Below are 13,861 nucleotides of genomic sequence, written 5' to 3' on the forward strand. Positions count from 1 at the left end.
TTTGTAGTGGTCTCCCCTGTGTCAATTATCTATTGCAGTGGTACCCAAACTGTGGTGCATGCACCTTCTAGGGCGACATGAAAAGTCTAATAGTGGTGCTATGGTTTTATTTTAAATATATTAACATATTATGCCAATATATGGCAAGTAATGCATCATATAGCCTATGCTGCATATATGCCAGCCCATATTCAGGTTCATACAGTATATGTGGATAAAAAGGAAACATGTCTCTAGATAGCTTATGCAATTTATATTTCCATGTGGGGGGTGCATCAGCTAGGTCGGGAGGTAACAGGGGGGTGCATGGCCAAAAAGGTTTGGGAACGGCTAATCTATTGTAATCCTGGGCTCTCTGCTTCTGGGGGGTCCTTGGAACAACATATTTTTAGATGGGGGTCCGCGGCCAAATACAAATAATTCTGGGGGTCCTTGACATGAAAATGGTTGAGCACCACTGAAATAGAAACATAGGTTTTTCAGAAAACTGCCATGATTTAGGAGACATTTGTTGAATGGGTTAAGTATAGTAGTATTACTACTATAGTAGTATTAGTATTATAGTATAGTATAGCCATCGCAACCATGGGCCGTTTCAGAGGCAGCCATTTGGCCAGTGGTTTGTCAGCCAGGCACAAGGCCAAGGGCTGCAGGATATGAAATAACTACTTCCTCCAGACAGACAATCAGGTTTGTGGACAAGCAGAACAGGAACAGGAACAGCAACAACAGCCCCTGTAGAGCAGGGGTTCTCAACCTGGGGGTCGCGACCCCTTGGGGGTCGCCAAATTATTTTTGGGGGGGTCCCCAGATTATTAAAAAAAAAGTGAATAATAATTGGCTGGAAAATGGAAATTAAGAGTTTACACATACACATGCATAAACTTTCCTTAATGATTATAACTGGTTTCAGTATTTATTTGTGATGTATTTCCTCTATTATTAAGGTAATTGTAGCAGTCAATTTGTATTGGTGGTGGTGGGGAGGGGGGTCGAAGAGACACGGCCAAAGCATTTCCGGGGGTCCCCAGCCAAACAAACGTTGAGAACCCCGGCTGTAGAGCAGTATAGGGCTTCTCAAAGTCTTTCATGTCCAGGGCCACTAGAACTCTGAGAGCGTCCCAATTCAGGTATTCATGGCATTACATCATCTGTTATGAAACACATAACAGCACAGACGCAGAACAAGAGAGACTGTATATCTATCTGTGTGTGTGTGTGTGTGTGTGTGTGTGTGTGTGTGTGTGTGTGTGTGTGTGTGTGTGTGTGTGGACTTACTTTAATGTCTTGGCGTTGATGACAGTCCCACTGCGGTTCATATCCAGGTCCCTGCGGCTGAGGCGGACATGAGATAAGAAATTCACCTCCAATCGAGCACAAAAATTAATGTTACACTGTAGTTGTAATACTGTCTACCTGTTGTACATGTTCCAGAAGAGCTGCAGGTTGAACTGGTTGATGGTGTTGTTGATCTGTTGCCTGTAGCTCTGCACCAGCTCCGTGTTGTTCATCAGCTCCTCCTACAGGCACGCATGCACGCACGCACACACGCACGCACGCACGCACGCACACACGCGCACACACACACCCACACACACACACACACACACACACACACACATCAGGAATCTCCATCACTGACGATGTCACGTGATGTGGCAGAAACTGTGGCAGAAAGCCTATATCTGAAGACTGATGTATTGACTGATATATTGAGGTACACAAAGAAGGGGTATTACCCGATACGTTTTTAACACTTCTTCCTACTCCTTTTTTTCGAACATGAATTAAAGGACAACTTTAGTTTTTTTCAACCACGGTTCATGCTTCAGTTTTAGGTTGTTATTAGAGAAAGTAAAAGATGTGTGTTAATTGTTTTTCATTCATTTCGTTTTAGGGATTTTTACAGGGGGGGCGGGGCATTCGAACATGGGGCTAAAATGTATTTCTTTACAAAATTTGATAGTGATTTCTTTTTTTATTATTTACTATAGTCCTACTACACCCCAAGAAATTACATCTGGCCACAACAGATCACAGGATCTACTGAATGTGAAGGAGGCCTACTGGGACTGTGTGTCATAGGTTCACTATGTCAGTTTGACAGATTCAGAAGATCCCGTGATCTTTTGTGGACAGATGTAATTTCTTGGGGTCTAGTAGGTCTATAGTAAATAATAATTTAAAAAATCGCGAAATATTTAGCCCCATGTTCGAATGCCCCCGCCCCCCTGTCAAAAACAGCTAAAATCCCTAAAACTTTCTCTAATAACAACCTAAAACATGAACCTTGGTTGAAAAAAACTAAAGTTGTCCTTTAAGTATAATAGATATCCCTTGTTTTTTTTAATTATTATTATAAATCTAGTTCTTCCTTTGTTTCCTTTGTCTGTTCATTTCTGTTGTTCGGAATAAATAAATAAATGAAATGAAAAAAAAAGTCACGAGACCTGGGCACCATATATGGGGGCTATCCCATGTTTGGGTATTTTGAGTGATACACTGACTGACTGACTGACAAAAAACGTACAATTTCATAGTAAATCTTAAAAGAGTTTACCGTGCTGAAAAGGTGTGGCAGCACTGTATCGGGCAGAGCACTGGTCATCCCAGTCAGCTAGGGGGAGAAAGATGTGTTGTTGTTATTATTATTATTGTTGTTTATATGTTATACTGTATGTTCAATGCAATATCATTGTCAAGACTTTTAAATGAAGTCGATAGGTACCTTCCCGGCAGCCCAGTCGATCCAGCCTTTCCCATTGGGGTCGATGTTTAGCAGCACCAAGCCCTCCACCAGATCAGGGAAGATGAGCTGACAGAGAGAGCGGTGTTAAATTGCATAAACTGTATGGTGCATGATAGTAGAACACATTAAACGATTGTTCAGAGAGATGATATATTTTTCCTAGGCTGTTCAGCACTTTGGTTAACTACGGTTGTGTGGCATGTGCTGTATACGGTAAATAAACTACGGTTGTGTGACATGTGCTGTATAAATAAAGGTTGATTTGATTTGATTAACACATTTAGTACCGGAACTGCATCAAAATAAAGGCGCTGCTTGCGCCGGAGTAATCGCCAGAGTAGTGATCGCTTCCATTTTGAAAGCCATGAACCGGAAATACTTTCTTAAAAAAGTTGACTGACAAAGTGCCATCACAATCTCCGATCATCTTAATATATTTATATACGCTACAAAAAGAGTTCATATTTTGCGGGAGAGACGGATGAGGAGCAGAAACGCAGCGCCAGCATATCGATCCATTCATCACCACGGAGAGCGCCCTGGATGAGGAGATACGAGTCATTCTTTCCGCCGCGCTAACATGGGAGTCAATGACAAGCTAATAGTTTCACAGAGCGTTAGCATACGGCAAGCGAAAAGCGAAATGCCAAAAAAAAAAAAAGGAATTATTCTGAATATTATTATCTCGCCCCGCGTCGTTTGGACGTCGCTAGGACGTCCACAGACGTCTAAGGCACCTCTCGGTTCCAATCCTTATGACGTTTCAGGACGTATTATGTACAAAATGTGTTAAGACGCCAAAATATGTTTTTGTCCACAAAATCAACTGTAGATTTAGTCAACTTAAACTAGACTAACACTAAAACATTTCAGATGACTAAAACTGAATAAAATCGGACTAAACTGAATAAAATGTAATTCAAAAGACTTTGCTGTCAAAATCAACACTGCTGTCGAGCAAAGGATTCTTTGCCGGATCTGCTACTTTTTCTATTTTTTTATTTGAATCCTGAAAAGTCACAGTTTTGGTTTCCACCTGACAGAGACGATATAATATATATATAATATATAGGTCATAATGTGTTTAAAGCCCACTTCCCTGACACAGATCTCTCTCAAGCCTATTCCTGGATCCACAATCCATGCAGTTTGACAAAAGCCAGTGATTGTGGTCGCTACTGGCGTAAACACAGTAGTAGTACTCTGTTAATCTATACTAATCCAGGGTGAGACTCTTTACAATCTGTACAAAAGAACGGTAATACAAATACATACATTAAATACCCGAATGATAGGCATCCTACCGTATGGGTTTTATTTTTTTGTTTATATAATATATACACACGCACGCACGCACGGACGCATATAATATATATATATATATAAATGCAAATTGTATGTAATGTAAACGGTGAGGTTGTCTTATAAGCCCCTTTAGGATTTCCTATACAACTATTCTTATTATTGAAATGTATTTAAAGGATAGCCCCTTGAGATGCATTATCTCGTTTTAGAGGGGGTCCTCAAATTCCTTTGGAAAGAAGTTGTAAGGCCTGGACATTATTAATTAATATAGGAGGTTGTGAGGGTATAAACCCCAGGCCTGAACATCACTAGCAGGTAGGGAGGGTACATCCCAGGCCTGACAGCCATGCTGTGGAGGGTTCAGGGTAGTGAGGGTACATCCCAGGCCTGACAGCTATGCTGTGGAGGGTTCAGGGTAGGGAGGGTACATCCCAGGCCTGACAGCCATGCTGTGGAGGGTTCAGGGTAGTGAGGGTACATCCCAGGCCTGACAGCTATGCTGTGGAAGGTTCAGGGTAGTGAGGGTACATCCCAGGCCTGTGACAGCTATGCTGTGGAGGGTTCAAGGTGTGAGGGTAAACCGATAGTTACGTATGTAACTACGGTTCTATGAGTCCCGAATGACCGCCAGAGGCGGTGCTTTAAGCATGAATATGTCCTTCGCGCATGCGTCGTCGAGTGTTGTATACAAACAAAGTCAATTTTAACCCCGTGATGACCCGAAGTAGTCTATATCTTCCGGCAGTCTGCAGGGGATCAGTCTCTACAGAATTTTCTCGCGCGAACACGAGGATTCTGAGTGACAGAGTGCCTCTGGCGGTCATTCGGGACTCATAGAACCGTAGTTACATACGTAACTATCGTTCTATTTCGTCCCTGCTGACCGCCAGAGGCGGTGCTTTAAGCATGAATGACTTATGCCAGCCAAGTCACGAGGGATCCTGATCACAAACCATAAGGAGTAGGCTTGGAGGAGTCTCGTAAGAGGACCACGTCCAGCGGGTGGGGAGTGGCAACACTCACCCAGAGGAACAGACAACTCGCTGTGATGCCCATGAGGCAGCGGCACAGATATATTCCAGGGGTACTTCCCGCGGGGCAGCCCATGATGTGGGGACGCTCCCGTTAAGAGTGGCACCTCACGCCAAATGGTAAGGTACGATCACTCGCCCCATAAACGTGGTTGATGGCATCCACAACAGTGTGGGGCGGGCGCTGTCTGGAGAGAGCGCTACCTTTGAAAGGGCCATCGTCACAACGGAACAGCCATTCTGACCGCCGAAAGCATTCGGCAGGTCTAACAAGCGGCTCTCAGGGCCCACACTGGGCGCAATAGTTCCCGCTCGTCCATCCACTCTCCTGGTGGAGGGTAAAACTATGCTAGCCGTATAGGCTGGTTGAGGTGTGTATGTGACAGCACCCTCAGGAGGAACACTGTTCGGCCACAGAGACACTCAGGCCGTCTGAGCTTTGCTTCGGACGCAAGTCACTAACAGACAGGACGTGCCGCTCACGGACATGCTTCGTTACAGCAATATTGATTCTAGCATATCAACATGATATTGCCCCTACTTATGCTTTTAGAGTAGGAGATCGGCCCCTGTCTAGGAGGGACTGCGGAACTCCAGACAGGTAGGCAGAGCAGCGCACTAGGTCTTTGCTCTGGCCTCAGTTGGAAATAGGTTCCATCGGTTATCGTACAGTAGCCTGATGGATGTCATGGATGTCACCCTTGAATTCAGGGTGGCATGCCTGGCTGGTTCCACACAGCGGTTCAGGGCCGCCAGTGGCCAAACGCACAGTTGGGGGCGTTGAGCATTTGAATGCCGTATCCGACCGCCTCCCAGTTGGGGAGACCTCTGTCGGGGAGACGCCATGGCGTCCTCCGACTGGGTCTGTTCAGCAGAGGAGACCAAGTACTTCTTGGCTGGGGGGGGGGGGGGCAACCAGCAGTATGGTGTGACCCTCCTAAGTAACTCTGAGGCGCTGGTCGTATCAGAGAGGCAGTGGCAAGGCATATGCAGTGCCTCTGGCCGTGCGCATTTAAAAGGATAGTGCCCTGTGGGCGGTGGTCTGCTTAGGGCCATGTGTGTCAGGAACGATGTAGGTCGTTCTGTTCATACTGGCTATGTGGCAGGACGCCTAAGAAGTCCAGCAGGCTGACAGCCATTTGTGGCGTTCAGGTTCTATGAAACCATCGGATCCTTGCGTCCTGGCCCGGTGGGCTGGGTGTCTCCGTTAGGGAGAACCAGGGAGGTTAGTGAGGTCCAGGGTGAGGAGGTCCACCTCCGCTCTGCCGAGGTAGCCTCTGATTAGTGTTCACCACCACTGGATGGGGTACCGCTCCCCTCATGGAAGCTTTCGATGGGAGGGAGAGCCTACCATGTAGTCCCGCTCTCCACTCAGACAACTTGCCTATAGGCTGATCGGGCGGGGAGGCTGCCCAAGTCAGGGTCCATAGACACCTACAGCAGCCAAGCAAACGTGGCCCTGCCCGATGACTTACGTGATACACGATCGGGGTGTTGCCCGAACGTATGAGAATGTGCTCGCCTCTCCTGTACGGCAGGAAGTGCTGTAGAGCGGAGCACACCACTTGCCGCTCCAGCACATTGCCGTGTTCGGCCCAGTAAACTGGCACGAACTTCATAAACCTGTTGGGTCCCATCAGATTCAAGACATGTCGACACCCGTCTGTCTTGCGTCACAAGGAAGTATGTAGATCGGACTTCCCTTAGTGTGACTGAGGATATACAGCCTCCGTTGCGCCCTTGGGCAGGAGGACACCTCACTCCTGGTCTGATAGTAGGGCTCTCGTCATGTTGCTGAAAATGGCCAATTTGACCCGCCGGATATGGGGGGCTGGCGTCAGAAGGCGCTGCACAGCCCGGAAAGTCACAGTCAGGTCCCTGCGTGGGACGCCAGGGAACACGCTGGCCTCTAGTGTGGGCCGGCGGTGATACGTGAGCTCCGAGGGCAGTCAAGATGATTTCATCAGTGTTGGAGCTCGGCCCTTTGGGAGGCGTGATGTGTCATAGGCCTGCAAGCTGCAGCCTGGTCTTCCCCACCTGGATGGTTCGCTCCAGCGCTTCTCGCCCGGCTGAACCACCTAGTGTTCCTGGCTCCTCAGGGAGCCTACGGAGAGTTGGCCTAGTCTCATCAGTCAAGCTTGACTGTGAAAACCCGGCTTGGCGACGGGCTAGAGATATGATGGACATCAGCCGTCCGCGCTCTGAGGACATGACGCCAATGCCTCCAGTGATACACCAAAGGTGGCTGAGCCAGTATTAACGTTGCCACTATTAGGTGTGAAAAGGAGGCCCCAGTGAGCAGGTTGCCTGTGCTCCTGTACTGGGGTCGAGGTCACCTAGCGTTCCGCCGCCGGGCCTCGTTGGAGAACACAATGAGGGATGCAGTGACAGGCTTGGTGGCTGGCATGTAACCCAGGCCAGCCCTTATCGCCTTGTGCGTTCCAATCTATTAAAGTGTCAAGTCGTAACGGGTTGTCTCAGGACACTTTTTTCAATCAGGGCAGGGCTGCCAGGATTTCGCCATCGGTATAGAGATGGGAGAAAGCCCTGATCGTCCGCCCGGCAGGCCTGTAGCTGACTCAGGTACAGGCGTGGGGGACGGCGAAGACGGCAAAGCCGCGTCTGCAGTAGGCGCTTGGAGGAGCCGACTGCCTGCTTTAGTATGCGTTCCACGGCTATGCGCATGAGCTGAGAAGTGGGAGGCTGGCTCTGATGCCTGGGAGGCACTGCCTTCTGCATCTTCCTCATAGTCATGGAAGTGCATAGCTTAAGCTGTCGGGGAGAGCACATCAACCTCGAGTCAGCTGTGGCATCAGAGAGGGAGGCGCTTCGGCACCCTCCGAGGTGCCTAGGTGTCATCCGAAGTGAGCATGGACCTCATGTGGGCCAACTCCGCAGATAGCTGAGCCCTCTCGGATCTGCTGTAGCCAGCGGTCAGACCTTTTCCTCCTGGCACACGGGGCAGGACCAAGGTTGGCTCACGGCTGAAGGAGAGCTTCATACGAGGTACAAAAGTGGGAGCTCTCCATTGTGGTGGCACCGGTTACTCTGGACCGGCCGGTGCGCACAAGTCCCAACTAGCCCAGGGCGCGGACGCTGCTGGTTGCTAGGTGTTGGCCGTATGCTGGGGGGAGGAGGCGCGTACGCTGCCTGTACCAGCAGAGGCTTTCGAGGTACAAAAGTGGGAACTCTCCGTTGTGGTGGCACCGGTTCCTTTGGACCGGCCGGTGCACACCAGTCCCAACTAGCCCAGGGCGCGGACGCTACTGGTTGCTAGGGGTGGAGCCGTATGCTGTAGGAAGGGAGCGCGGACGCTGCCTGTACCAGCAGAGGCTTTAACTTAGATCGGCATCTAATGACTTAATACCTGCCGCAGCATGCATTTACGTTTTATGCAAATGCTCATTGTAGCACTTTGAGATTCAACCAGATGTAAAGTGCATCATAGAAACAGCACACAAACGTTGCTGTTAGATACTGTGCGACCTGCATGGTCGCGGTGGGGGAGGGGAGCTTGTACGCTACCTGTACCCCCGGCGGAGGCTTACTTATAAATTATGATAATAAAGTAGCCTCCAGTCAAGGTTTGGACGCTGCTATGTAGCAGCTGTAGTGTTTCCTATGCGAACGCTTATCCCAGCACTATGACATTTATCCAAACTCCAAGTGCATTATTATTAGTGTGGTTGCCCTAAAAGGGCAACCAGACTATTGTAATTTATGTTTGCTAGTCCAGAGCGAAACAAAAGACACTTCCAATACACTAGTCAAGTGTGCACTACTACGCATTCATGCTGGGAGGAGGGAGCACTAACACTGCCTACCCCAGCCAGAAGTTTGGTTAAATAAACCGACACAAGCTAGTTTTGGAGAAAAGGCTACAACCGATAGCTCCACCAATAGGGGCCACCTGCCGAAGGAAGGGAGCGCGTACGCTGCCTGTATCAGCTGCAGCTAATGAACAGAACAAGCTATACACCGATAGCTGTTAATAAATGCTTGAGCTAACAAACATTAGTAGTAAGTAACATCAAGCTGGCCGTATGCTGGAGGAGCGGAGCGCATACGCTGCCTGCCCTGTACCAGCTGGGCCAACAAACAGTAAAGCAAGCTATACACAGATAGCTTTTTTTATCTTAGATAGTATAATAAGCGCTTGGGCTACAACTACAGGTAGCAGCGCCAGTTAGAGATCTATGCTGGAGACCAGCTGGGCTACAAAAACAAGACAAGCTATAGCCTGTTCATAAACAGCTTTAACTTTAAACTACTGGTAGCTGCTGTGAGCTACGCTGGCAGCAGCGCCAGATACCCTGTGCTGGGGACCAGCTGGGTTAATGGGACCTACAGGTGGACAAACCAAGTTGCACCCACTGTATATGCAAAAAAACTGTTAATGGAGCTTTGGGCTCCAGACATAATAATAAACTTTATTTATATAGCACATTTTCATACATAAAATGTAACTCAAAGTGCTTCACATTAAAATAAGATACAAAATAATACTGTATAATAATACATACTGGTAGCAGCTTCAGCTAGGCCCACTGCTGGGGGCCAGCTGGGTTAACAACCAGACAGGCTATGTACACCAATAGCTATTTAGCTACAGACTATACTGGTAGCAACATCAATACCCTGGGAGGACGCAGGTAGTTGCTCCTGTACCGGGCTAATAATAACAACAAGAATACAAGCTATTCGCAAAGCAGTTAAGCTTGAATGCTGCCAATATCGGTATATGGCTTTGGCCAGCAAGGCTTGTCAAACAGAAAATGCCGGTTAGCCTTAACTAACTTAAGTCATAAGTTATATGCCGACTGCTGAGAGAATGTAGCGACAATGCTTGACATCAGCAGGGGCTAACCAAAGCTTGAAAGTAGCGTGTTTATCAAACGAAGGTAATATGACAGTGTTCTTATCCTTCGGCAAGTCTTATAGTCACTTATACCTCCCAATGTATGAATGAATGAATCATTGTAAAGCGCTTTGAGCACTTGGGAAAAACGCTATAATAAGCGCTAGCGTTCACAGTCGAACAAAACTTGTATGCAGAGCAGGGAGGCGGCGCAAACGCAGCCTATACTCACAAGAGGTTATGCCATGATAAAATATATCATATGATTTGAACGTCTGTTAGCGTTCGCAGTCGAACAAGCCTCGTCTGCAGAGCAGGGAGGCGGCGCAAACGCAGCCTATACTCACAAGAGGTTATGCCATGATAAAATATATCATATCATTTGGACGTCTGTTTAGCGGGGATAGCACCACTTTAAACGATAACGTACCTTTTGTCCGAGGGGGGTTAGCCTTCCTTACCGGCGAGAGAGATTGGACGCTCCTGCGTCCACGTGAATCCGCGAAATAAACTCCATTCATCGAGGAGATAGAAAACCATAGTCGCAGTTCCTGGAGGGCGAACAAACGCTACTCCGACAGGCAGTCACGCCGTCACAGAACTACCGGCGACCAGGTACAGACACCGTAGCTGCATATTGTATTGCATAGCAATACCTCGCAGCCCAGTGCAAATTTCTCACCACGACGCGCGAGAAAAATTAGAGACTGATCCCCTGCAGACTGCCGGAAGATATAGACTACTTCGGGTCATCACGGGGTCAAAATTGACTTTGTTTGTATACAACACTCGACGACGCATGCGCGAAGGACATATTCATGCTTAAAGCACCGCCTCTGGCGGTCAGCAGGGACGAAATAGAACTCAGGCTTGACAGCCATGCTGTGGAGGGTTCAGGGTAGTGAGGGTACATCCCAGGCTTGACAGCCATGCTGTGGAGGGTTCAGGTTGTGAACCCTCACCCTCACAGGTTGTGAGGGTACATCCCAGGTTGTGAGGGTACCTCCCAGGTTGTGAGGGTACATCCCAGGTTGTGAGGGTACCTCCCAGGTTGTGAGGGTACATCCCAGGTTGTGAGGGTACATCCCAGGTTGTGAGGGTACCTCCCAGGTTGTGAGGGTACTGTACATCCCAGACCTGACAGCCATGCTGTGGAGGTTTTAGGGTAGTGTTAGTGTACAGTACTTACAGCGAACTTGGCCAGGATGTAAGCTCCGGCGCCGACTCCGATCCCAATGACACTCTTGAATCTGAAACACACATCGCCCCGTCAGTTGATTGAGTACAATCTATGTAGTACTTGCCCTGGCCTCAACTTCCTACAGGCGTACAGTATGCAGACTCAATTTATGTAACTTAAATAGCACTTTATGTAGACATAGCACTCTATAGTGTATACTATACACATTACCTTAGATAGATATTCCACTGTTAGGTTCTTGAGCTTACATAGGATTCATGATGACTTTTTTTATGTTTTGAATTTATTACCATGTTTTTTGTGTTCTTGCTTACTGTAAATCGCTCTGGATTAAGAGCGTCTGCTAGATGCCTAAATTGTAAATTGTAAATGGATTTGTTTTCAATACAGGAAACGGCAAACCATGGAAACTGATAAAGAGAGTATGGCAGAATGACATGCAGCAAACAATATACTGTTGTAGGCTATATGGGAGTACCCAGATAACATGATAATATAAACCATATACTGTTATGTTATCTGGGTACTCCCATATAGCCTACGATAATATAAACCATATACTGTAGGCTATATGGATTACCCAGATAACATGATCATTTGGTCAAATGTGTGAGATCCACCCACCCGAAGTGCTGCACCACGCTGGGAAGCATGCCAGACAGCTGGTCCATGGTGGGGTACTGGTACCTGTGGACACACAACACACGCAGCTCAGTGTGTGTGTGTGTGTGTGTGTGTGTGTGTGTGTGTGTGTGTGTGTGTGTGTGTGTGTGTGTGTGTGTGTGTGTGTGTGTTACAATCTATGTAAAGCTATATAAATGCACCATTTACCATGTATGATGATCTTGCATAGTATATTTATATGATATTAAATGTTCAGATTAATTGAATATGAAGGATGGAAACATTCCATAGGCATTCTTGGGTTTTAAATCCTCTTTGCAGACCTTGTATTACATTTCCTGTGCCTTTTTCTGCAAACTGTTAATAAAGTCTTCAATCAATCAATCAATCAATGGTGCGTGCATGCGTGCGTGCGTGCACATGCGCTCCCATACCCCTGTGGTAACTGTGAGGCTCCAGTCTGCTGTCCTGGGGCGTCTATGTGACACACCACAAAGTGCTTGGTGATCTCCTGCATGTCATCGTTGTGGAAGAAACTGTTGAAGCACAGCTTGTCTGCATGTGAGAGAGAGAGAGAGAAAGAGAGAGAGGCGCAAGGTTATAATAGTTTGGGATTATTCATTTTAGTTTAGTTTTAGTTTGTTTTGACATAAATAAATAAAATACTTTTCTAGAGGAGATTAGTTTATTTTATTTTTTATTAAATGCTAATATTTTTGTTGTCATTGTTCTAAACAAGTGAAGTCACGACGAGATTCCACATGGTGGTGCCAGCAGCTGCTGTAAAACTGGTACAGCTAAATAAATAGATTAAGATCATCCAAAAAAAAAAGCTTATAATTGTTTCGTTATTTCGTTTTGTTTAACTCTAATAACCTTGGAGAGGAGGTGGTGTGGACAGAGACGTTCAGAGGGTGGAGGAGAAGCAGGGAGAGGATGGAGCAGAAGATGGAGGTGAACGAGGGTCCGAGGGGATGTGTGAGCAGGGAACGAGGGAAGAAATCAACGGAGATTAGAAGTTACGACGGAAGAGAGACAAAAAGGGGAGATGGGAGGAAGGAAAGAGCAGAGATATAATAATCACATTAAACATAATACAGCAGGCCCAGAGAGAGCATTGTGAAGATGACCCTCTGCATATCTGATCCATTAAACATAATACAGCAGGCCCAGTGAGATGACCATCTGCATATCTGATCCTCTGCCAGGAAGCAGGATAGTCTTTCTGCTGATATAACAGCATCAGTTTACGACGAAAAACGTTTGCCGACTACGACTACTACTTTTTCACTGAGGAAAACCAAATAAAAAGTAAGCTAAGATGACAAAAACTATGACTAAACGTTCGTCGACTATATTTTTCACTGAGGAAAACCAAACAAGAATTAAGCTAAAATGACTGAAACTATGACTATATATATTGACAAAAATCTTTTCTCTCCATCCACTACCATTGAAATAACGTGTTTTTCAGTTGCTTCGTTTTTATATTCAGTGTATTCAATTCTTATTTTAAACCTGGGCAACAGTAATGTAAACCCAGTGGCTGGGTAAATTAAATGTTTTAATGTTTTAAATGTTTTAGTAAATTCAACATAAACAACCATAAGGCAGAACCAGGGCAGAACATATAGCAGAAAGAGCCTGCTAGTTAGTCAGTCAGTCAGTCAGGGACAATTCAGAAGGATGACAACAACACACTCAATCACTTCCAGTAACCTATCTTCTCTCTCTCTCTCTCTCTCTCTCTCTCTCTCTCTCTCTCTCTCCCTCTCTCTGTGTGTGTCTCTCTCTCTCTGGAACAGATGGTGCTGTAGTAGATGTAGGCCAGTGTGTCTGTGTTCATGAATTCACTCTAGCAGTGAATCAATCTTCAGCGTATAGAAGAATGGTAGCTCGGTATCAGATCAGTCCACAGTGAGCAGGCGTATCATCTTTGCACCGTCCCTGTTTCACCCCAGCTTCTTTCTTTCTTCCAATCGTCACACATTATCGCTGTCAGTCGAGTGCTTCAGTGGTGGGTCTTATGAATACAGATCGCCAACGCCTGCAGCTGCTGCGGCAGCAACGACAATTTGACTAAAAGGCAGCCA

The 13,861-nt window shown here is 46.7% G+C and overlaps 1 protein-coding gene across 4 annotated transcripts in view; it reads right to left on the minus strand.

Moving 5' to 3' along the window:
• The window catches only part of ndrg4 (NDRG family member 4), a gene marked incomplete at its 5' end in the record, with an annotated part of 64,173 nt that overhangs the window by 4,744 nt on the left and 45,568 nt on the right, over window positions 1-13,861 (minus strand). For all 4 annotated transcript variants that reach the window (XM_080761023.1, XM_080761021.1, XM_080761022.1 and 1 more), the window contains 7 exons: window positions 1,279-1,335; window positions 1,417-1,520; window positions 2,561-2,617; window positions 2,729-2,815; window positions 11,133-11,193; window positions 11,769-11,831; window positions 12,203-12,323. In XM_080761023.1, the coding sequence (XP_080617149.1) occupies window positions 1,279-1,335; window positions 1,417-1,520; window positions 2,561-2,617; window positions 2,729-2,815; window positions 11,133-11,193; window positions 11,769-11,831; window positions 12,203-12,323 (550 nt within the window). The remainder of the gene's footprint in view (window positions 1-1,278; window positions 1,336-1,416; window positions 1,521-2,560; window positions 2,618-2,728; window positions 2,816-11,132; window positions 11,194-11,768; window positions 11,832-12,202; window positions 12,324-13,861) is intronic.

The sequence above is a fragment of the Protomyctophum bolini genome (assembly GCF_963924005.1).
Source record: "Protomyctophum bolini genome assembly, chromosome: 4".
Taxonomy (NCBI): Eukaryota; Metazoa; Chordata; class Actinopteri; order Myctophiformes; family Myctophidae; genus Protomyctophum; species Protomyctophum bolini.